The 18,427-nt window shown below is 35.3% G+C and overlaps 1 protein-coding gene across 1 annotated transcript in view; it reads right to left on the bottom strand.

The window, feature by feature from the left end:
* Window positions 1–17,912, bottom strand: part of ZNF567 (zinc finger protein 567) — a 31,550-nt gene extending 13,638 nt beyond the window's left edge. The window contains exons 1-2 of the mRNA XM_037820218.1: window positions 17,419–17,912; window positions 15,556–15,645 (exon numbers count right to left, since the gene is read on the bottom strand). Of these exons, the coding sequence (XP_037676146.1) occupies window positions 15,556–15,645; window positions 17,419–17,472 (144 nt within the window). The 5' untranslated portion in view covers window positions 17,473–17,912. The remainder of the gene's footprint in view (window positions 1–15,555; window positions 15,646–17,418) is intronic.
* Between the last annotated feature and the right edge of the window lie 515 nt (window positions 17,913–18,427).

Here is an 18,427-nt window from a genome sequence, read left to right as displayed (position 1 = left end):
CATCAAAAACTTCCTACAAATAAAAACCCAGGCCCAGATGGCTTCACAGGTAAATTTTATCAAACTTTCCAAAAAGAAGTGACACCACTCCTGCTCAAACTCTTTAAAAACACTGAAGAAAAAGGAACACTACCTAACTCGTTTTATGAAACCAACATCACTCTAATACCAAAACCAGATAAAGATGCTACAAGAAAGGGAAACTACAGGCCAATCTCTCTGATGAATATAGATGCAAAAATTCTCAGCAAAGTACTTGGAACTTGAATGCAAAGATACACTAAAAGAATCATACACCATAACCAAGTGGGGTTCATTCCAGGCATGCAAGGGTAGTTCCACATAAGAAAATCAATCAGTGTAATATAACACATTAACTAATCAAAATGGAAAAAACAAATGATCATCTCAATAGTTGAAGAAAAAGCATTCAAGAAAGTTTAGCATCCTTTTTTTTGATAAAATCACTTCAAAAGGTAGGAATTGAAGGAAAATTCCTCAATATGATAAAGTGCATATATGAAAAACCCACTGCCAGCACAGAACTCAATGATGAGAGACTGAAAGCCTTCTCTCTAAAATGAAGAAAGAGACAAGGATGCCAGCTGTCACCACTATTATTCAACATTGTGCTAGAAGTTCTAGCCAGAGCAATATGGCAAGACAAAGAAATAAAAGGCATCCATATTGGAAAGGAAGAAGTAAAACCATCATTATTTGCAGATGATATGATTTGGAAAAACCTGAGAATCAATGACAAAGCTCTTTGAGCTAATAAATTCAGCAAAGTGGTGGGATATAAGATTAATGTGCAAAGTCAATAATGTTCCTATACACTAGAAATGACCTAATTGAACAGACACTCAAGAAAAAGACTCCATTCTCAATAGCAACTAAAAAAATCAAGTACCTAGGAATAAACTTAACCAAGGATGTAAAACACCTCGACACAGAAAATTACATAACTTTACTAAAAGAAATCAAAGGGGACCTAAAGAGGTGGAAAGATATTCCATGTTTATGGCAAGGAAGGTTAAACATCATTAAGATATCAACTCTTCCCAAACTGATATACAGACACAATTCAATTCCAATCAAAATTCCAACAACATACTGCAAAGGAGAAGCTAAACCTGCCTATAATTGTGTCTAAGAGTCTCCCCCTGAGTACCTCTTTGCTGCTCAGATGTGGCCCTCTCTCTCTAGCTAAGCCAACTCGGCAGGTGAAATAACTGCCCTCCCCTCAATGTGGGACCTGACTCCCAGAGGTGAAAATCTCCCTGGTAATGCAGGATTTGACTCCCGGGGAAGAATCTGGATCCAGCATTGTGGGACTGAGAACATCTTCTTGACCAAAAGGGGGATGCGAAATGAAATGAAATAAAGTTTCACTGGCTGAGAGATTTCAAATGGAGTCGAAAGGTCACTCTGGTGGGCATTCTTATGCACTATATAGATAACCCTTCTTAGGTTTTAATGTATTGGAATAGTTACAATTAAATAACTGAAACTATCAAACTCCAACCCAGTAGCCTTGACTCTTGAAGACAATTGTATAACAATGTAGCTTACAAGGGGTGACAGTGTGATTGTGAAAACCTTGTGGATCACACTTCCTTTATCCAGTGTATGGATAGATGAGTAGAAAAATGGTTACAAAAACTAAATGAAAAATAGGGTAGGATGGGGGGGATGGTTTGGGTGTTCTTTTTTACTTTTATCTTTTGTTCTTATTCTTTTTCTTTCTGGTGTAAGGAAAAGTGTTCAAAAATAGATTGGGGTGATGAATGCACAACTATATGATGGTACTGTGAACAGCTGACTGTACACCATGGATGATTATATGGTATGTGAATATATCTCAAAAAAACTTAATTTAATTAAAAAAACTACATTATGATAAAATTTTATATCCACTAGGATGGCAATTGTTTAAAAATCTGTAAAGAGCAAGTGTTGGAGAAGATGTAGAGAAACAGGAATCATTGTACACTGTTGGGGGGAATATAAAATGCAGCAAATGTAGGAAACAGTTTATTTGTTCCACAAAAAGTTAAACAGAATTGCCATATGGCCCAGCAATTCCACTTCTAAGGACACATCCAAAAGAATTGAAAGCAGGGGCTCGACAGATACTTGTACACCAATGTTCATTGCAGCATTAATCATAACAGCCAAAAGATGGAAGCAACCCAAGTGTCCATTAGATGAATGGATAATCAAAGTGTGGTACATCCACACAATGAACTGTTTTTCAGCCATAAAAAGAAGGGAAATACTGGAAAATACTACAACATGGATGAACCTACAAGACATTATGTTGAGTGACATAAACCAGACACAAAAGGACAAATACTGTATGATTTCTCTTACATGAAATATTTAGAATAAACAAATTCATAGAGACAGAAAGTTGAATAGTAGTTACTAGGAATGGAGGGGGGAGTTATTGCCAAATGAATATGAATTTTGGTTTGGGGTGATGAAAATAATCTGGAAACAGGTAGTGATGAAAGTTACACAGTATTGTCACTATACTTAATGTCAAAGATTTGTCCACTTAAGATGGTTAAAATGATTTTATGTTATATACATTTTATCACAATTAAAAACAAATAAGTTATTTTTATAAATCATATAAACTTTTAATTAAACAAAACATATGAAAAACTAAGTGAATAGATAAAAATAAAAAAATAGATTGGGGTGATGAATGTATAACTATATGATGGTACTATGAACAGTTGTTTGTACACCACAGATGACTGTATGGTATGTGAATATATCTCAATAAAACTGAATTTAATTAAAAAAATAGATTAGGGTGATGAATGCACAACCATATGATGGTACTGTGAACAGTTGATTGTACATCATGGTAGGTGAATATATCTCAATAAAACTGAATTTAATAAAAAAAAATTCCAGAAATATACTGTACTTTGCAGATTTGGAAGTTATCAAATTTATTTGGAAGGGAAAGAGCCCTCGAATTGCTAAAAACATTCTAAAAAAGAAGAATGAAGGGGGAGGACTTATAGTTCCTGACTCTAAAGCCTACTAGAAAGCCACAGTAATCAAAACAGCATGGTACTGGCACAAAGACAGACATATTGATCAATAGAATAGAACCAAGAGTTCGGAAACAGACCCCCAGATCTATGGTCAACTGATGTTTGATAAAGCCCCCAAATCCACTGAGCTGGGACAGAACAGTCTCTTCAACAAATGGGGCTGGGAGAACTAGATATTCATATCCAAAAGAATAAAAGAGGACCCTTACCTCACACCCTATACAAAAATTAACTCAAAGTGGATCAAAGACCTCAATATAAGAGACAGCACCATGAAACTCCTAGAAGATAATGTAGGGAAACATCTTCAAGGCCTAGTATTAGGAGGTAGCTTCTTAGATCTTACACCCAAAGCACAAGCAACAAAAGAAAAACTAGGCAAATGGGAACTCCTCAAAATCAAAGGAGTATCTCAGAGGAATTTGTTAAAAAGGTGAAGAGGCAGCCAATGAAATGGAAGAAAATTTTTGGAAACCATATATCTGATAAGATACTGATATCATGCATATATAAAAAAATCCTACAACTCAAGAACAATAGTACAAACAACCCAATTATAAAATCGGCAACAGATAGGAAAAGACATTTTTCCAAAGAGGAAATAAAAATGGCTAAAAAAACACATGAAAAAATGTTCATCTTCACTAGCTATTAGAGAGATGCAAACCAAAACCACAATGAGATACCATCTCATGCCAATAAAAATGGCTGCCATTAAACAAACCGGAAACTACAAATGCTGGAGAGGATATGGAGAAATTGGAATTCTTATTCATTGCTGGTGGGAATGTATAATGTTACAGTCACTGTGGAAGATGGTTTGGCGGTTCCTCAGAAAACTAGATTTCGAGTTACCCTATGATCTGGCAATTCCACTTTGGTATATATCCAGAAATTCTGAAAGCAGTGACACGAACAGACATTTGCACTCCAATGTCCACAGCGGCATTGTTCACAATTGTCAAGAGCTGGAAACAATCCAAATGTCCTTCAACAGAGGAGTGGATAAACAAAATGTGGTATAGATATACGATGGAATACTATGCAGCAGTGAGAAGGAACAAGGTCCTGAAATATATGACAACATGGATGAACCTTGAACACATAATGCTGAGTGAAATAAGCCAGACACAAAGGGAGAGATATATGTTACCACTAATGTGAACTCCCTGAACAATGTAAAATCAGTGTCTTATAATGTAGAATATAGGGGACCTAGAGATAGACAGAAGCTAGTGAAGGGGGAATGATCACCTAATATGTACAAACATGATAATGAGTGTGAACTTAAAGGTATGGGAATGGTCAGGGGTGATGACTGTTCATTAATGGGAATATAGGTATCAGTGCCACATTGAAGGCGAACTTGATAGAAAGTGGCTGGGCATGTAACCCACAGAGTAGCTCTACAAATTATAAATAAGTATTTGCATGATATACTTCTAAGGCGGGACACTGGTACAAAGAGTTAACAAAGTGGTATATCGATAAACTCCCCATTACATATTACAGACTTTATTTAATAGGAATACCTTACCAGCACTACACTAATACTAGGGATGAATAATTAGTGGCCAAGAGCTCTGGGATATTTTGTGTTATGATAACTGTTTAAAATTGAGAGTGATGATGACTGTACAACTAAGTGAAGATAATGTGAGACATTGTTTCTCTTGGACAGAATATATGCTATGTGAAATTAGGAACCCCGTATTTAATAAGTCAAGTCCTCGATCTTGATGCTTGCTCTTGTGGAACTTATGGCTGTAAATGGGAGGCTAAGCCCTCCTATAATTAAGCCTAAGAGGCACCTCCGGAAAAAATCTTTTCTTGCTCAGATGTGGCCTTTCTCTCTCTAAGCCCAACTCAGTAAATAAATTCATTAACCTCCCCACTACATGACTCCCAGGGGAGTGGATCTCCCTGGCAATGTGGGACACGACTCCCTGGAATGAGCCTGGCCCTGGGCATAGAGTAATTGAAAATGCCTCCTTGACCAAATGGGGGAATAGAAACTTAACAAAATAAGATTATCATGGCTAAGAGATTCCAAATAGAGTTGAGAGGCTCTTCTGGAGATTATGCTTATGCAAGCTCCAACTAGATACACCAAATGGCTCCAGTATGACAAGCCCTAACCAACAGTAGTCCTGAAATACCTTGGTTCTTATCTGAGATTCAATAAAAGTTTAACTCACTAAGTTTCTCTCTCAGAAACTTAAATCCACCAGTGTTCCTATGCCAGACAAGTCCTTAAAACCAGAGGCAACAGCCTCTTTAAGAACAACCACCAGATGCAGCCCCTTCCCCACAATGTCGACACCTCTGAATACGTACAGTTAGGGTGGTCATGCCTAGACACCCCTGAAGATCGAGAAAGTGATTAAATGAGAGGAACAGGTAGCAACAGACAACATAGGATTTAACAAAAGATTACGAATACTTAATCTTTATATAAATACATATTTTTAGATGTTAGAGTATTAGAACAGCTAGAAGGAAATAACTGAAATGGTGAAACTGTAACTGAAAACATTCTTTGAAAGTTATCACCCTTCTGTATATATGTTATATTTCACAACAAGGGAATAACTGAAATTGTGGAGCTGTAACCCATAGCATTCTGTGAACTTTGCTGTCTAACTACTTGTTAAATCATACTTTGAAAGTTATCACTGTTATGTATGTATGTTAAATTTCACAATAAAAACTGTATTTTAAAAAACACAACTCTCTCAACAAATTAGGAATAGAAAGAATTTCCTCAACTTGATAAAAGGAATCTGCAGAAGACTTACAGCTAACATCATACTTTTCCCCTAAGATTAGGAGCAAGAAAACGGAGTCTTGTCTCACCAAGTCTATTCACCATTGTATTGAAGGTCTTAGCCAGGGCAAAAGGAATAAAACTAAAAGGCATACAGACTGGAAAGGAAGAAAGAAAACTGTATTTACAGATGATCTGACCATGTATGTAGAAGTTCTAAGAAATCTATCTATAAAAAGCATACTAGAAATAAATTTAGCAAGGTTGCAGGATACAAGGTCAAAATACACAAATCAATTGCATTTTTATACCCTAACAACAAACAATTGAAAATAAAAGTAAAGAAATTAACAAAATATTTGTAAGACCTGTATACTGAAAACTACAAAACACTGCTGAGAGAAATTTAAAAAGAACCAAATAAATCAGGAGATAAACCACATCCAAGGAGTGGAAGACAGTATTGTTAACATGTCAGTTATCCCTAGCTGATCTATAAAGTCTCTGAAAACCCAATGACAACCCATAGGCTGTTTCGTAGATATTAACATAGTGATTTAAAAATTTACATGGAATTGTAACACACCTAGCACATTTAATACAAGTTTGAAAAAGACAAATTGGAAGACTCACACTATCTGAAGTTAGGACTTACTATAAAGCTACACTAATCAAGACTGTGATACTGGTGAAAGATAGATATAGATATCAGGGGAATAGAAAATATAGAAATATACTACATATATCATCGATTATTGACAAAGGTACAGCAATAATTCTACAGAGGAAGGATATCTTTTTACAAATGACTCTAGAAAATCTGGACATCTATATGGGAACCCCCCCCCCCCCCACACACAAACAAGAACTTCAACCCTTACCTTACAACATATAAAATACTTAAGATGAAATGGATCATACACTTAAACAGAAAATTTAAAACCGTAATACTTACATAATAAAACACAGAATAAAATATTTACAGCCCTGGAGTAAGGAAAGATTTCTCAGGTAGGACACAAAAACTATGAATCAAGAAACAAAAAAACCGATAAATTAGATTTCAACAAAATTAAAAGCTTCAGCTCTCTGAAAGACACCATTAAAAAAATAAACCAAGCCACAGACTGGGAGAAAATATAAAGCACTCTTAAAAGACATGAATAAGAAGACAACCAATCCAATTAAAAATTGGCAAAAGATCTGAATAGACAACTCAGAAAAGATGACGTGTGACAAATAAAATTAAAATGCCCATCTTCTTTAGTCATATCAGGGAAAAGTAAAACTATAATGAAATACCATTACATACCCACTAGAATAATTAATATTAAAAAGTGACAATACCAAGTGTTGGTGAAGATGTGGAGCTACTGGAACTCTTACACATTTCTAGTGGGAATGCAAAATGGCACAAGGACTTTGCATAACAGGCAATTTCTTATAAAGTTAAACATATTTTCCATATGACCCATCAATTACACACCGATGTATTTAATCAAAAGAAGTGAAAACAAGTCCACACAGATTTGTACACAAACATTCATAGGCGCATCATTCACAATAGTCAAAAACTTGAAGAAAGAGAAATGTACATCAAAAGATGAATGAACAAATTGTAGTATATCTATACACTGGTGTACTACTCAGCAATACTGATATACACAACATGAATGAATTTCAAAAACATGAAGAAAAGCCAATAATAAACCTTTAAAAATAAGGTTTATACCCTAGCAACAAACAATTGAAATTGTGGAACTATAACCCATAGCATTCTTTGAAATCTGCTATCTAACTACTTGTTAAATTGTACTTCGCAAGTTATCAATGTTATGTATGTATGTTAAATTTCACAATAAAAAATGTATTTAAAAAAACTCTCTCTCAACAAATTAGGAATAGAAAGAATTTCCTCAACCTGATAAAAGGTTTTTATCCAAATAAAATACACATTGCATGATTCTATTTATATGAAATTCTGGAAGAGGGAAAACTAATTTATAGTTACAGAAGCAGATACGTAATTACTAGGGGCCAGGTGGTGGTGGTGGTAGAATAGCTGCTTGTATAGACGCATGAGGCAACTTTCTGGAGTAATGGAAATTTTGTAATCTAGATTGTTGTGGTGATTACACAGATCTATATACTTTTCAAAGCTCATGACCTGCACACTTAAAATGTTTTTTTTTTTAATTGTATGTAATAAGGGGGGGTGGGGTTCTGTTTCAAGAATAGCAGAGTAGCTCTCACTTGACTAATGTTATTACAGATAATAAGTAAAGCCTCTGGATAAAATAGAAAAAACAAATATCTGAAGGCACTGCAGAGTATCCTAGACAGAAATTGGAGGGGAAGGTCTACACTTGGAAGAACAGAGAGCAGTGGGAGAATTACCATTTAATACTACTCTTAGCCTGAGCTTGGGTCCCAGTAGACTCCATGCATGGCAAATAAAATTCAGGTGGAAACCCATAGTCTTAATGGCTTGAAGAATTAAAGCACAGAGTTCAGGGCAACAGCTGCTGGAAAGGAAGTGGAGAAATTCCATAAAAATGAAAGCCAGAGAGGGGGAGTCCCAAGGAGGACTTTGTTTACACCTCTGGCTGACACCTGTTACGTGTGCATGGGCCAAAATCTGAGCACCCTGGTTAAAAAAAAAAGAAATAAAGCAGGGATTTCATCTGCCACCAATCACAGGGAAGAGTTTGAAGTCTGAGTCCATCCAAGTTAACTGCACAATAAAACAAAGCAAACCAATTCTTCAGACTTCTATTTCTATGTCCCAAGCATTAACGGCTACAGGAAATTCCCTCCCGCCATGAACAACTAAAACAACTGCAAAAAAATATATTAAATGTCTCTTTTCAAGCACTAGCCAACTGACATCACAGAATGGTGATTGTTGAGAGAAAGGAAATAAACAAGTCCTATGATTGCCACAGATTACTGCCCAGCATTAGGAACATTCTCGTTAAGTTGAAAAATCACAGATCAAAATTTGGGGAGTCTAAGATGAGAGAATATTAAAGAGGAGGGAGCAGCACAGAGAAAGAGAAAGAATGGGGAAGAGGGAGAGGGAAAGAGAGAAGTAGGTGCTGACGATCTGATATCTATAAAGTGGTCTCCTTGAGTCTGTTGCTGAATACTGATTTGCAAATATATGGCAGTGTGGCAGTGAAACGCCATGAGGCTGGGGAAATAATTAGAAGAAAGAAATATGCCAAACAGAGCTGAAATAGGCTTGGGAATAAGTTTGCATTCCCACCAGCCAGAGTAGAAAGACTTCTTAATGTACAGGTTTTGGGTAGAGCAGGGTTGGCAATTTTTTTCTGTAAAGAGTCAGACAATAAATATTTTAGACTTTGCAAGCCGTAAGTTCTGTCACAACTACTCTGAAGTTATACTCTGAAAGTAGTTATAGACAATATGTGAATTATTAACTGTGGCCATGTTCCAGTAGAACTTTATTTATAAAAACTGGCAGCAGGCTGGATTTGGTCCAAGAGCTACAGGTTGCCAACCCTATTAATGGGACTAAATAAGCCCTAGACCAAACACTGCTCTGTACCTATGCTAACAAAAGCATAGAAGCAAGCTTCAAAAGGATCAAAGTGGTCTAAAGTAACTTAGCTCTTTAAGGGACCATAACAAAATCCAGCATCCAGCAATATGAAATTCAAGTAAAAGAATTTCCAGCATGCAAAGAAGCAGGAAAATAGGACCTATAATTAGGAGGGGAAAAAAAATCAAAAGAAACAATCCAGAAATGACAGATGATGGATTTGGCAGACAGGGGTATTAAAATAGGTATTATAAACATGTTTTATAAGCTCAAGAATATAAAGGAAAACATGAACATGATGAGAAAAATGGAAGATATAAAAAAGGATCAAAAAGAACATCTAGAGAGGGAAAATTTATGAAATGAAATGAAAAAACACGACAGAAGTAAAACATATTAAATACTGAAGAAAGAAAGATCAGGAAACTTAAAGATATCTTCAGCAAAAGAAGCTATTCAAAATTCTTTGGGGACTGGCTGTGTCCAATAAAACTTTATTTACAAAAACAGGTGGTACAAACATTGAAGACTGGCAGTTTGATGTGCCGAGCCCTCTATCGTGGGTCTTGCCCTTATGAAGCTTGTTTCTGCAGAGCAAAGGCTAAACTTGCATATAATTGTGCCTAAGAGTCTCCCCCTGAGTACTTCTTCGTTGCTCAGATGTGCACCCCCCCCCCAACTAAGCCACCTCAGCAGGTGAACTCATTGCCCTCCCCCCTACGTGGGACCTGACTCCCAGGGGTGTAAATCTCCCTGGCAACGCAGGATATGAGTCCCGGGGATGAATCTGGACCCAGCATCACGGGATTGAGAACATCTTGACCAAAAGGGGGATGCAAAATGAAATGAAATAAAGTTTCAGTGGCTGAAGGATTTCAGATGGAAATGAGAGATCACTCTGGTGGACATTCTTATGCACTATATAGATAACACCTTTTGGGTTTTAATGTATTGGAATAGCTTGAAGTAAATACCAGAAACTATCAAACTCCAACCCAGTAGTCTGGACTCTTGAAGACTAGTGTATAACAATGTAGCTTACAAGGGGTGACAGTGTGATTGTGAAAACCTTGTGGATCGCACTCCCTTTATCTAGTGTATGGATGGATGAGTAGAAAAATGGGGACAAAAACTAAAAGAAAAATAGGGTGGGATGGGGGGGATGATTTGGGTGTTATTTTTTACTTCTATTTTTTATTCTGATTCTGATTCTTTCTGATGTATGGAAAATATTCAAAAAGAGATTGGGGTGATAAATGTATAACTATATGATGGTACTGTGAACAGTTGATTGTACACCATGGATGATTGTATGGTATGTGAATATATTTCAATAAAACTGAATTTAATTAAAAAAAAGATAAATGGAAAAAAACAAAAAACAAAAAACAAAAATAGGTGGGAGGCACTAATTTGGCCCATGGGCAATAGTTTTCCAACCCCTGTTTTGGAGCAGCTACTAAAATATAAAACAAAAAGGTATAATAACTAGTGAAAAATTGGAGAGAAATAACTGGAATCATAAAAAAAAAAAGTTCTCAATTCAAAAGAAGGCAAGAAAAGAGAAAAATGGAAAAAAATTGTGAAAAATTGAAAAAAATAGCAAGATGGCAGATTTAAACCTAACTATAGTGATAATTACATTAAATGAGAATGGTCTAAAAATTTCAACTGAAAGACAGAAAGTGTCACATTGGAGGGTAAAAAACAACACCAAATTGTATATAAAGATTCATTTTAAATATTAAAACATAGGTAGGTTAATGTAAAAGGACTGGAAAACAGGTGTACCACACAAACAGTAATCATAAGAAAGCTAGAATGGCTATAATATCAAACAAAAATAGATTCCAGAAGAAAGAATATTATCTGGTATTAAGTGGGGGCATTTCATAATAATAAAGGGGTAAAGTCATAAGAAGACTTAACAATCCTAAATGTTTATGCACCTCAAAACAGAACTTTGAAATGTGACAGAAGCGAAAGGAAAAATAGACAAAAGCCATGGTTATACTCAATGATTTCAAGATTCCTCTCAATCACTGCTATAACAAGTAGACTGAAAGATCAATAAGGACATAGAAGATTTTACCAACACAATCAAGGAATTTGACCTCACTGACATTTAAAGAATACTCCACCGAAGAACACCAGAACATACATTCTTTACAAGCAAGTACAGGTGGAACACTGACCAAGTTAAACTATAGTCTGTGCTGTTAAAGAAGTCTCTATAAATTTAAGACTGAAATCTCCCATACAGAGTATGCTCTCTGATTGCAACAGAATTAAACTACAGAAATCAGTAAAAGAAAGCTATCCGGAAAATCCCCAAATATTTGGAAATTCAACACACTTCTAAACATCCAATGGATCAAAAAAGGAATCACAAGGGAAATCAGAAAATATTTTCAACTGAATGAAAATGAAAAAGCAACATTTCAAAATTTGTTGGAGGTTACTTACACAGTGTTTGGAAGGAAATTTAGAACATCAGATAGTTCTAGTGAAAAAGAAGAATGGTCTCAAATCAATGAAGCCATGTAAGAAACTAGATAAAGAGGTAATTAAACTCAAGGTAATAAAAAGAAAGGAAATAAAAAGATAAGGGCATAAATGAAAAAAAAAAAAAAAACAAGCATTAGAAAAACAGTAGAAAAAATCAATGAAACTAAAAGCTGGTACTTGAAAATGATGACTGAAATCAATAAACCGCTAGCCAGACTGACCAGGTGAAAAAGAGAGAGACACAAATTACCCATATCAGGAATGAAAGGGGAGGCATTGCTACAGATTGAACAAACAGCAAAAGAATAAAAACAGTATATTTTGAACAACTTTATGCCAACAAATTAGATAATTCAGATGAAATAGAGAAATTCCTAGAAAGACCCAAAGTACTAAAATGGAGTCAAGAATAAATAGAAAATCTAAATAGACCTTTATCAGTAAAGATGTTGAATTAGTAATTTAAACACTACCCACAGAAGCCCAGCTTCATGGGTGAATTCCATCAAACAGTTAAGAAGACTTAATACCAATTCTTCAAGAACTCCCCACAAAATTAGAGGGAATATTTCCCAATTCATTCTCTGAGCCCAGTATTATCCTGCACCAAAACCAGTCAAAGACACTGCAAGAAAAGATACAATAGATCAATATCCTTCATGAACACAGGCAGAAGAATCCTTAACAATATATTGGCCAATTCATCAAGCAATATATAAAAAAGTAATACTTTATGACCAAGCCAGCTTTATCCTGGGACTACTAAGTTGGTTTAACATTTCAAAATTGACCAATATAATTCATTATTAAATAGAAAAAAAAAAGAAAAAGAAAAACCATATGATGCTGAAAAACCAACAGAAGCAGAAAACCCTTTGACAAAATTCAATACCCTTCATGACAAGAACTACTGGCAAATTAGAAATATAAAGGAACTTCTTCAACCGGATAAAGGGCATCTATGTAAAATCTACAGTTACTATCATACACAATGGTGAAAGACTGAATGCTTTTCCCTTAAGATCAGGAACAAGGCAAGAATGTCTGTTCTCATCACTTCAACTTTGCACTGGATGCAGTAAGGCAAGAAAAAGAAAAGGAACACAGATTGGAAAGCAAGAAGGAAAACAACTGTTATTCACATATGACATGATTGTCTACATAGAAAATCCTAGGGCACCGACAAAAATTACTAGAACTAGTACATGAGTGTAGAAAGGTTGCAGGTCAATATACAAAAACCAATTGCATTTTCATATACTAGCAGTGAACAATGGGAAACTGAAATAAAACCAGTACCATTTACAATAGAATAAAAAGCATGAAATATCTAGGGTTTAATATAACAAAACTTTTCCAACACATAGGGATAAATATGATTTAAAAATTACAAGACTCCTTAAAGAATACCCGGATCCTTATCTGAGACTCTATAAATAATTTCACTCACTATGTTCATGGGTCAGAAACTTAAATCCTTCAGAGTGCTTGTACGCAGGCTAAGTCCCAAAACGCAGAGGCAATAGTCTCTTCAACAATATCAACTAGCTGTGTCCCCTTTGCTTATAAAGTTGACACCCCTTCTCAACATGAACAGGTTAGGGTGGTCACTGCCTAGACATCCCTGAATATTGGGAAAGTGATTAAACTAGAGGAAGTGGTAGCAACAGACAAGATGGAATTTTAACAGAGGATTATGAATACTGAATTGTTATATAATTTTCTATTTCTTAGTTGCTAGGGTATTAGAATAGTTAGAAGGAAAGAACTGAAATGGTGGAACTGTAACCCATAGCATCCTTTGAAATTTGTTCTATAGCTCCTTGTTAAATTGTAATTTGAAAGCTGTATCTTTTTTGTATATATGTTACATTTCACAATAAGGAAATAACTGAAACCATGGTACTATAACTCATAATAACTTTGGAAATTTCCTATATATCTACTTGTTAAGTCATATTTTAAAGATATTACCTTTTTGTATATATGTTATATTTCATGATAAATAACTGAAACTGGAACTGCAACCTATAATATTCTTTGAAATTTGCTCTCTCTTTGTTAAATTGCACTTGGAAAGCTATCACTTTCATGTATATATGTGATATTTTACAATGAAAAAATATGATTAAAAAAGCTCTAAATAATTACAAGACTGGTACACTGAAAACAACAAAACATTACTCAGAGAAATTAAAGATCTAAATAAAAAGTGATGTGCATCATGTTCATGAACTGGAAAACAGTATTATTATTAATGATTACTAAATCATTAACTGGTATTTTAATATTTCCCTCTCCCCTAATAGACTGTCTCATACATTCCTCTAAGTTGCTTTGGGTCTGATAATATAAAATTTCTAAGAAACACATAGATATATAAGTAAGGGCTGGCATGAGGACTTGGAGTACTGAGAAAGGATTGATGTGCATTAAATGGAAAGACAAATGACTACCATGAGAGATGCACCTAAATAAAGATGGTATCATTGGGGATGGAGGGAACTGTGGTATGAGGAAAAGGAATTGTCATTAAATGGTTATGCAATAGAAGAGAGACATTTCACTCAGGATAGCTGTATTAGCAGGTGGATAAGTGCTGGCGACATTTGAAAAAACAACAAATAGGATGGGCAGAAGGAGATAATGAGGTAAATCTTGGACGTGTGCTGGAAGTATCTATGGAACATGTAGGTGGCAATATCTAACTGGAGGTTAGATATATGATTTTGACACTCAGGACAGAAATTTATTATTAAAATTATTTGAGCATTATATTAGAATAATAATGATAGATTGTGTCTAGGGAACCAGAGTCTATAAAGAGAACCAATATGGAATCTGGAGAACACCAGTATTTAAGAGGTCCAGGTATAAAGATAAATTTTCTGAAAGAAAGAATCAGGAGTGAGTGGTATCTTTGAAACCAAGAGCAGAATTTTTCAAGAGTTATGCTCCTAGTTCAGTGTAGTGGTCTAAACATATAGATTTATTTCTCCTGCACCCAAATATAAAATTAGAAGAAATTTAAAAATAGGAATAAATCTGTAACACCATTGGAATACTGAAAAGTGTATCACTGGCCACAGTTTTATGAACTGTTAGCAGCTTTGAGCAAAAATCAAAGGATTAGACAGGAGAAACACATAATTCTCAGTTCTTTGTACAAGCTGCCAATTACCTTTCCCATCCTCAAAGTCTCAAAAGACTGGACTTCTTGCCACTTACTAATACTGCAATCTATTAATTCCACCTCCATCTTGACTCACTGGAACTCAGATCTGTGGACATGATTAAAGCTTTCCTAAGCACTCACCAGTTAGACATCAAATCATTGTCTAGACAAGACAGGTTCATTCAGTAATACATTCTCATTTAATTTGAGGCAGTGTATTTTTGTTCCAGCATTGCTTCTGGAAGAAGACTGAGAAAAGAGATATTGAATAATATACCCACTTAATGTGTGAACCTTGGTTAAAATTAGAAGGAGCACTTGGGGAAGGTATAAGCCTGTCTGGCCAGCATTGGAAGAAATGGAAACAAGTTTCCTGAAGGAAAACACAGGCAGGATAAGAAAGCAAATGCTCAAATATCCATTAAAAAAAAAAAAAGACTTTCAGAAAGGATAAAGGAATCATTACCTCACCTGAGCCATTCTGAGATTTGCAAGAGATGAGCAGTCCTCCTTTGAGCTCCTCTTTAGAAAAGGAGTGGTTCCTAAGAAGGTAGGGCTGTGATGAAAAAGAAGCCACATCAGACTATACTTGCCTTACAGTTCCCTTATGACTTACAACTCAGTTAAAACTGCCTCCATTTCCCTTGCTTTGGCTCTTGTCCATTCTGCATACCACAAATAAATACATCAGGGAGAATGAGCTACACAAATCTCATTCTTTCCCAATGCCAGATACAGGCTCTTGGGGCAATCTCCCTTCCCATTCAATGCCACCTTTATTCTCGCCTAAGCAGACTGCTATTATTAAATACTTCCAAATTATTCATTAAGGTGCTACCATTTTATACTATCATCAGCAATACATGCGAATGCCAATCACCCCACTTTGATGAATACAGTTCACAGAAATGTTTTTATGATTGCCTATCCAGTGATGTAAACTGTGGTTCTAAATGACAATTTTCTTATTAGGAGGGAAGATAAGCCTCATTTAATAAGTTTAAAAAATATTTCTAGGTTTTTGTCTTGTCAATATTCTTTGTTAACTTTTCATTTTTCTATTGGTTTTTTTTTTCTGGATTGGTATTCACTCTGTCTTGAAGGAAAGAAATTAATCCTTTAACTGTGGTATAAGGTGCAAATAATTTTTAGTAGTTTCTCATTTGATTCTGTTTTTCCAATGCCAAAAAAACAACACTACAAAAATCTATTTGGCTATTTGGTTTAGTACTACCATGTATTCAGTATCTGTATTTCTTCTACTGATCCAAACCATGATCTTTATCATATACTTTATTTCCCTAATGTATTTAAGTATATCTGGACTTTATATTTTGCTCCCCTGCTCTGTTCAACTGGCAATCATTGTACTAACTCTACAATAACCCTGTAAAAACCCTACAGTTATTAGTTTTATAAGGTATTTTAGTGTCTGCTAGGGATACTTACGCCCTCATCGTTTTTCTCTTTTAGAATTTCTGGACTGTTTCCTTTCTCAAAAGAACTTCAGAAAGTTAAAAAAATTGCTTAAATTTTAATGGAACTACATGAAACATTAGGGAATTCTAGTATCTTTATCATGTTGTATCTTCCTATCCTATATTCAAGTCCTAATTTTTTAGTCCCTCGGGAACATTTTAATGCCTTTTTAAACAACATTATGCAATTTATTAAGTAGACTCCTTGGTATATCTTATTTTTGATATATTATGGCCACCATAAATGAAGTCTTTTTTCCATAGCTTTCTGGTATGCATAAACCGTACACACAAATACATATATATGGAGCCTATTGATTTGTTAATGTTTTTTTCAGCAACCCTCCTGGGTTTTCTAATTGTTGGCATTGTTCTTTTGTAACAGGATACTAAATTATAAGTCTTTCAGCCTCAGTTTAGCTGATGTCCAAAGATGGTGAGCAAAACACGATCCTAAGTATTCCTCATACTAAGTAAGGTCCTGTAAAGCAGTTGACTGTAAAGTTTTGCAATCATTAATTTAACTCCTACCTCAAGAAGATGGAGAGGGTGAGAGAGGGGAATGTTTATTTAAGAGAATCAATTATTTTTAGAGTATTTGTTTCAAGGGGGAAGAAAAGTTGGTGCTTCTCCCTTCCTATCAAACAGGGGGCCCCTTGGGACTTCAATGCCACTATGAACCAAAGTGGTCAGAGAATTCTTGAAAAAAATGTATGTTTCCAGGATTTGGGAAGGTGATATGACTGAGGTGTGGCTCTCTCACCTGAGCTCTGGGACCTCATGGATGGACCCTGCCTGGGCTGTCCTGGATCCTGTCCGAGAGGAGTGACTGGAGGAACAAGAAGACTCACCAGAGCAGTGGGCCACTGCATGCCCAGAGGAAGCACGCAGTAACCTACGTTCATGAGACGGGAGGCGTATCTGGAGGCACCCAGTAAGGAGTTCTCTCGGAAGGCAAGAGATGTCTTATACTAAACTATAAAGGTACCAGCCATGTCAGCTTCTTCTTGTCCCTGACTTCTCTTCCCATTCCCAGTTCTCAGTCCATTCAAGCTGGAGACTACCCACCTAGAGCGGGGGAAGAAGAGACAAAATAGAGGTTGGGGAATTAGAGAAGAAACTGATCATGTACTCTTTCATGCTGTACACTTCCAGTAGGGGGGAGAAGTTTTTAAAACAAGTTTGAAATATTGCTTTGTACACTGAACATTTTATTTATCTAAATGACTGTTAGAATGTGGGACTGGTCTTGTATTTAAATGTTTAAATGATTTTTTTTTTTTTTTTAAGTTTTAAGAATGGCTGAAGAAAATCAGAAATAACAGGGTTACCAGGGGCTATGTAACCTGTTATGGAGTGGGGAATGGAGAATTAATGTTTAAATTGTATGTCGTTTCTATCTGGGGTGATGGAAAAGTTTTTGGTGAATGGATGGTGGTGATGGTAGCACAACACTGTGAATGTAATTAACAGCACTGAATTATATATTTGAATGTAGTTAAAAGGGAAAATTTTAGGTTGTATATATGATGTACCAGAATAAAAATTTAAAAACCCAAATATATGGGATTGTACAACATATTGAATCCTAATGTAAATCATGGGTTATAGTGAAAAGTACAATTATTCTTTCATCAGTTAAAACATATGTACCACGTTAATGTAAAGTGTTAATAACGGGGGTGGGGGTTTATACGGGAACTCTATTTTCTGCAAGATTTTTCTGTAAATCCAAAACTTTTGTAATTTTTTAAAAAAAGTGTGATTAAAACAAACAAAAAACAAAACAAAACAACAAAAAAACAGTGGCTGAAGAAATTATCGAGCCTGCTAAGGCATCCATCTACCAGAAGAAAACAG

The sequence above is a fragment of the Choloepus didactylus genome, chromosome 27 (genome assembly GCF_015220235.1).
Source record: "Choloepus didactylus isolate mChoDid1 chromosome 27, mChoDid1.pri, whole genome shotgun sequence".
In the NCBI taxonomy this organism is placed as follows: Eukaryota; Metazoa; Chordata; class Mammalia; order Pilosa; family Megalonychidae; genus Choloepus; species Choloepus didactylus.
The sequence above is the reverse complement of the archived record's forward strand: the minus strand, read 5'-3'. Positions and strand labels throughout refer to the sequence as shown.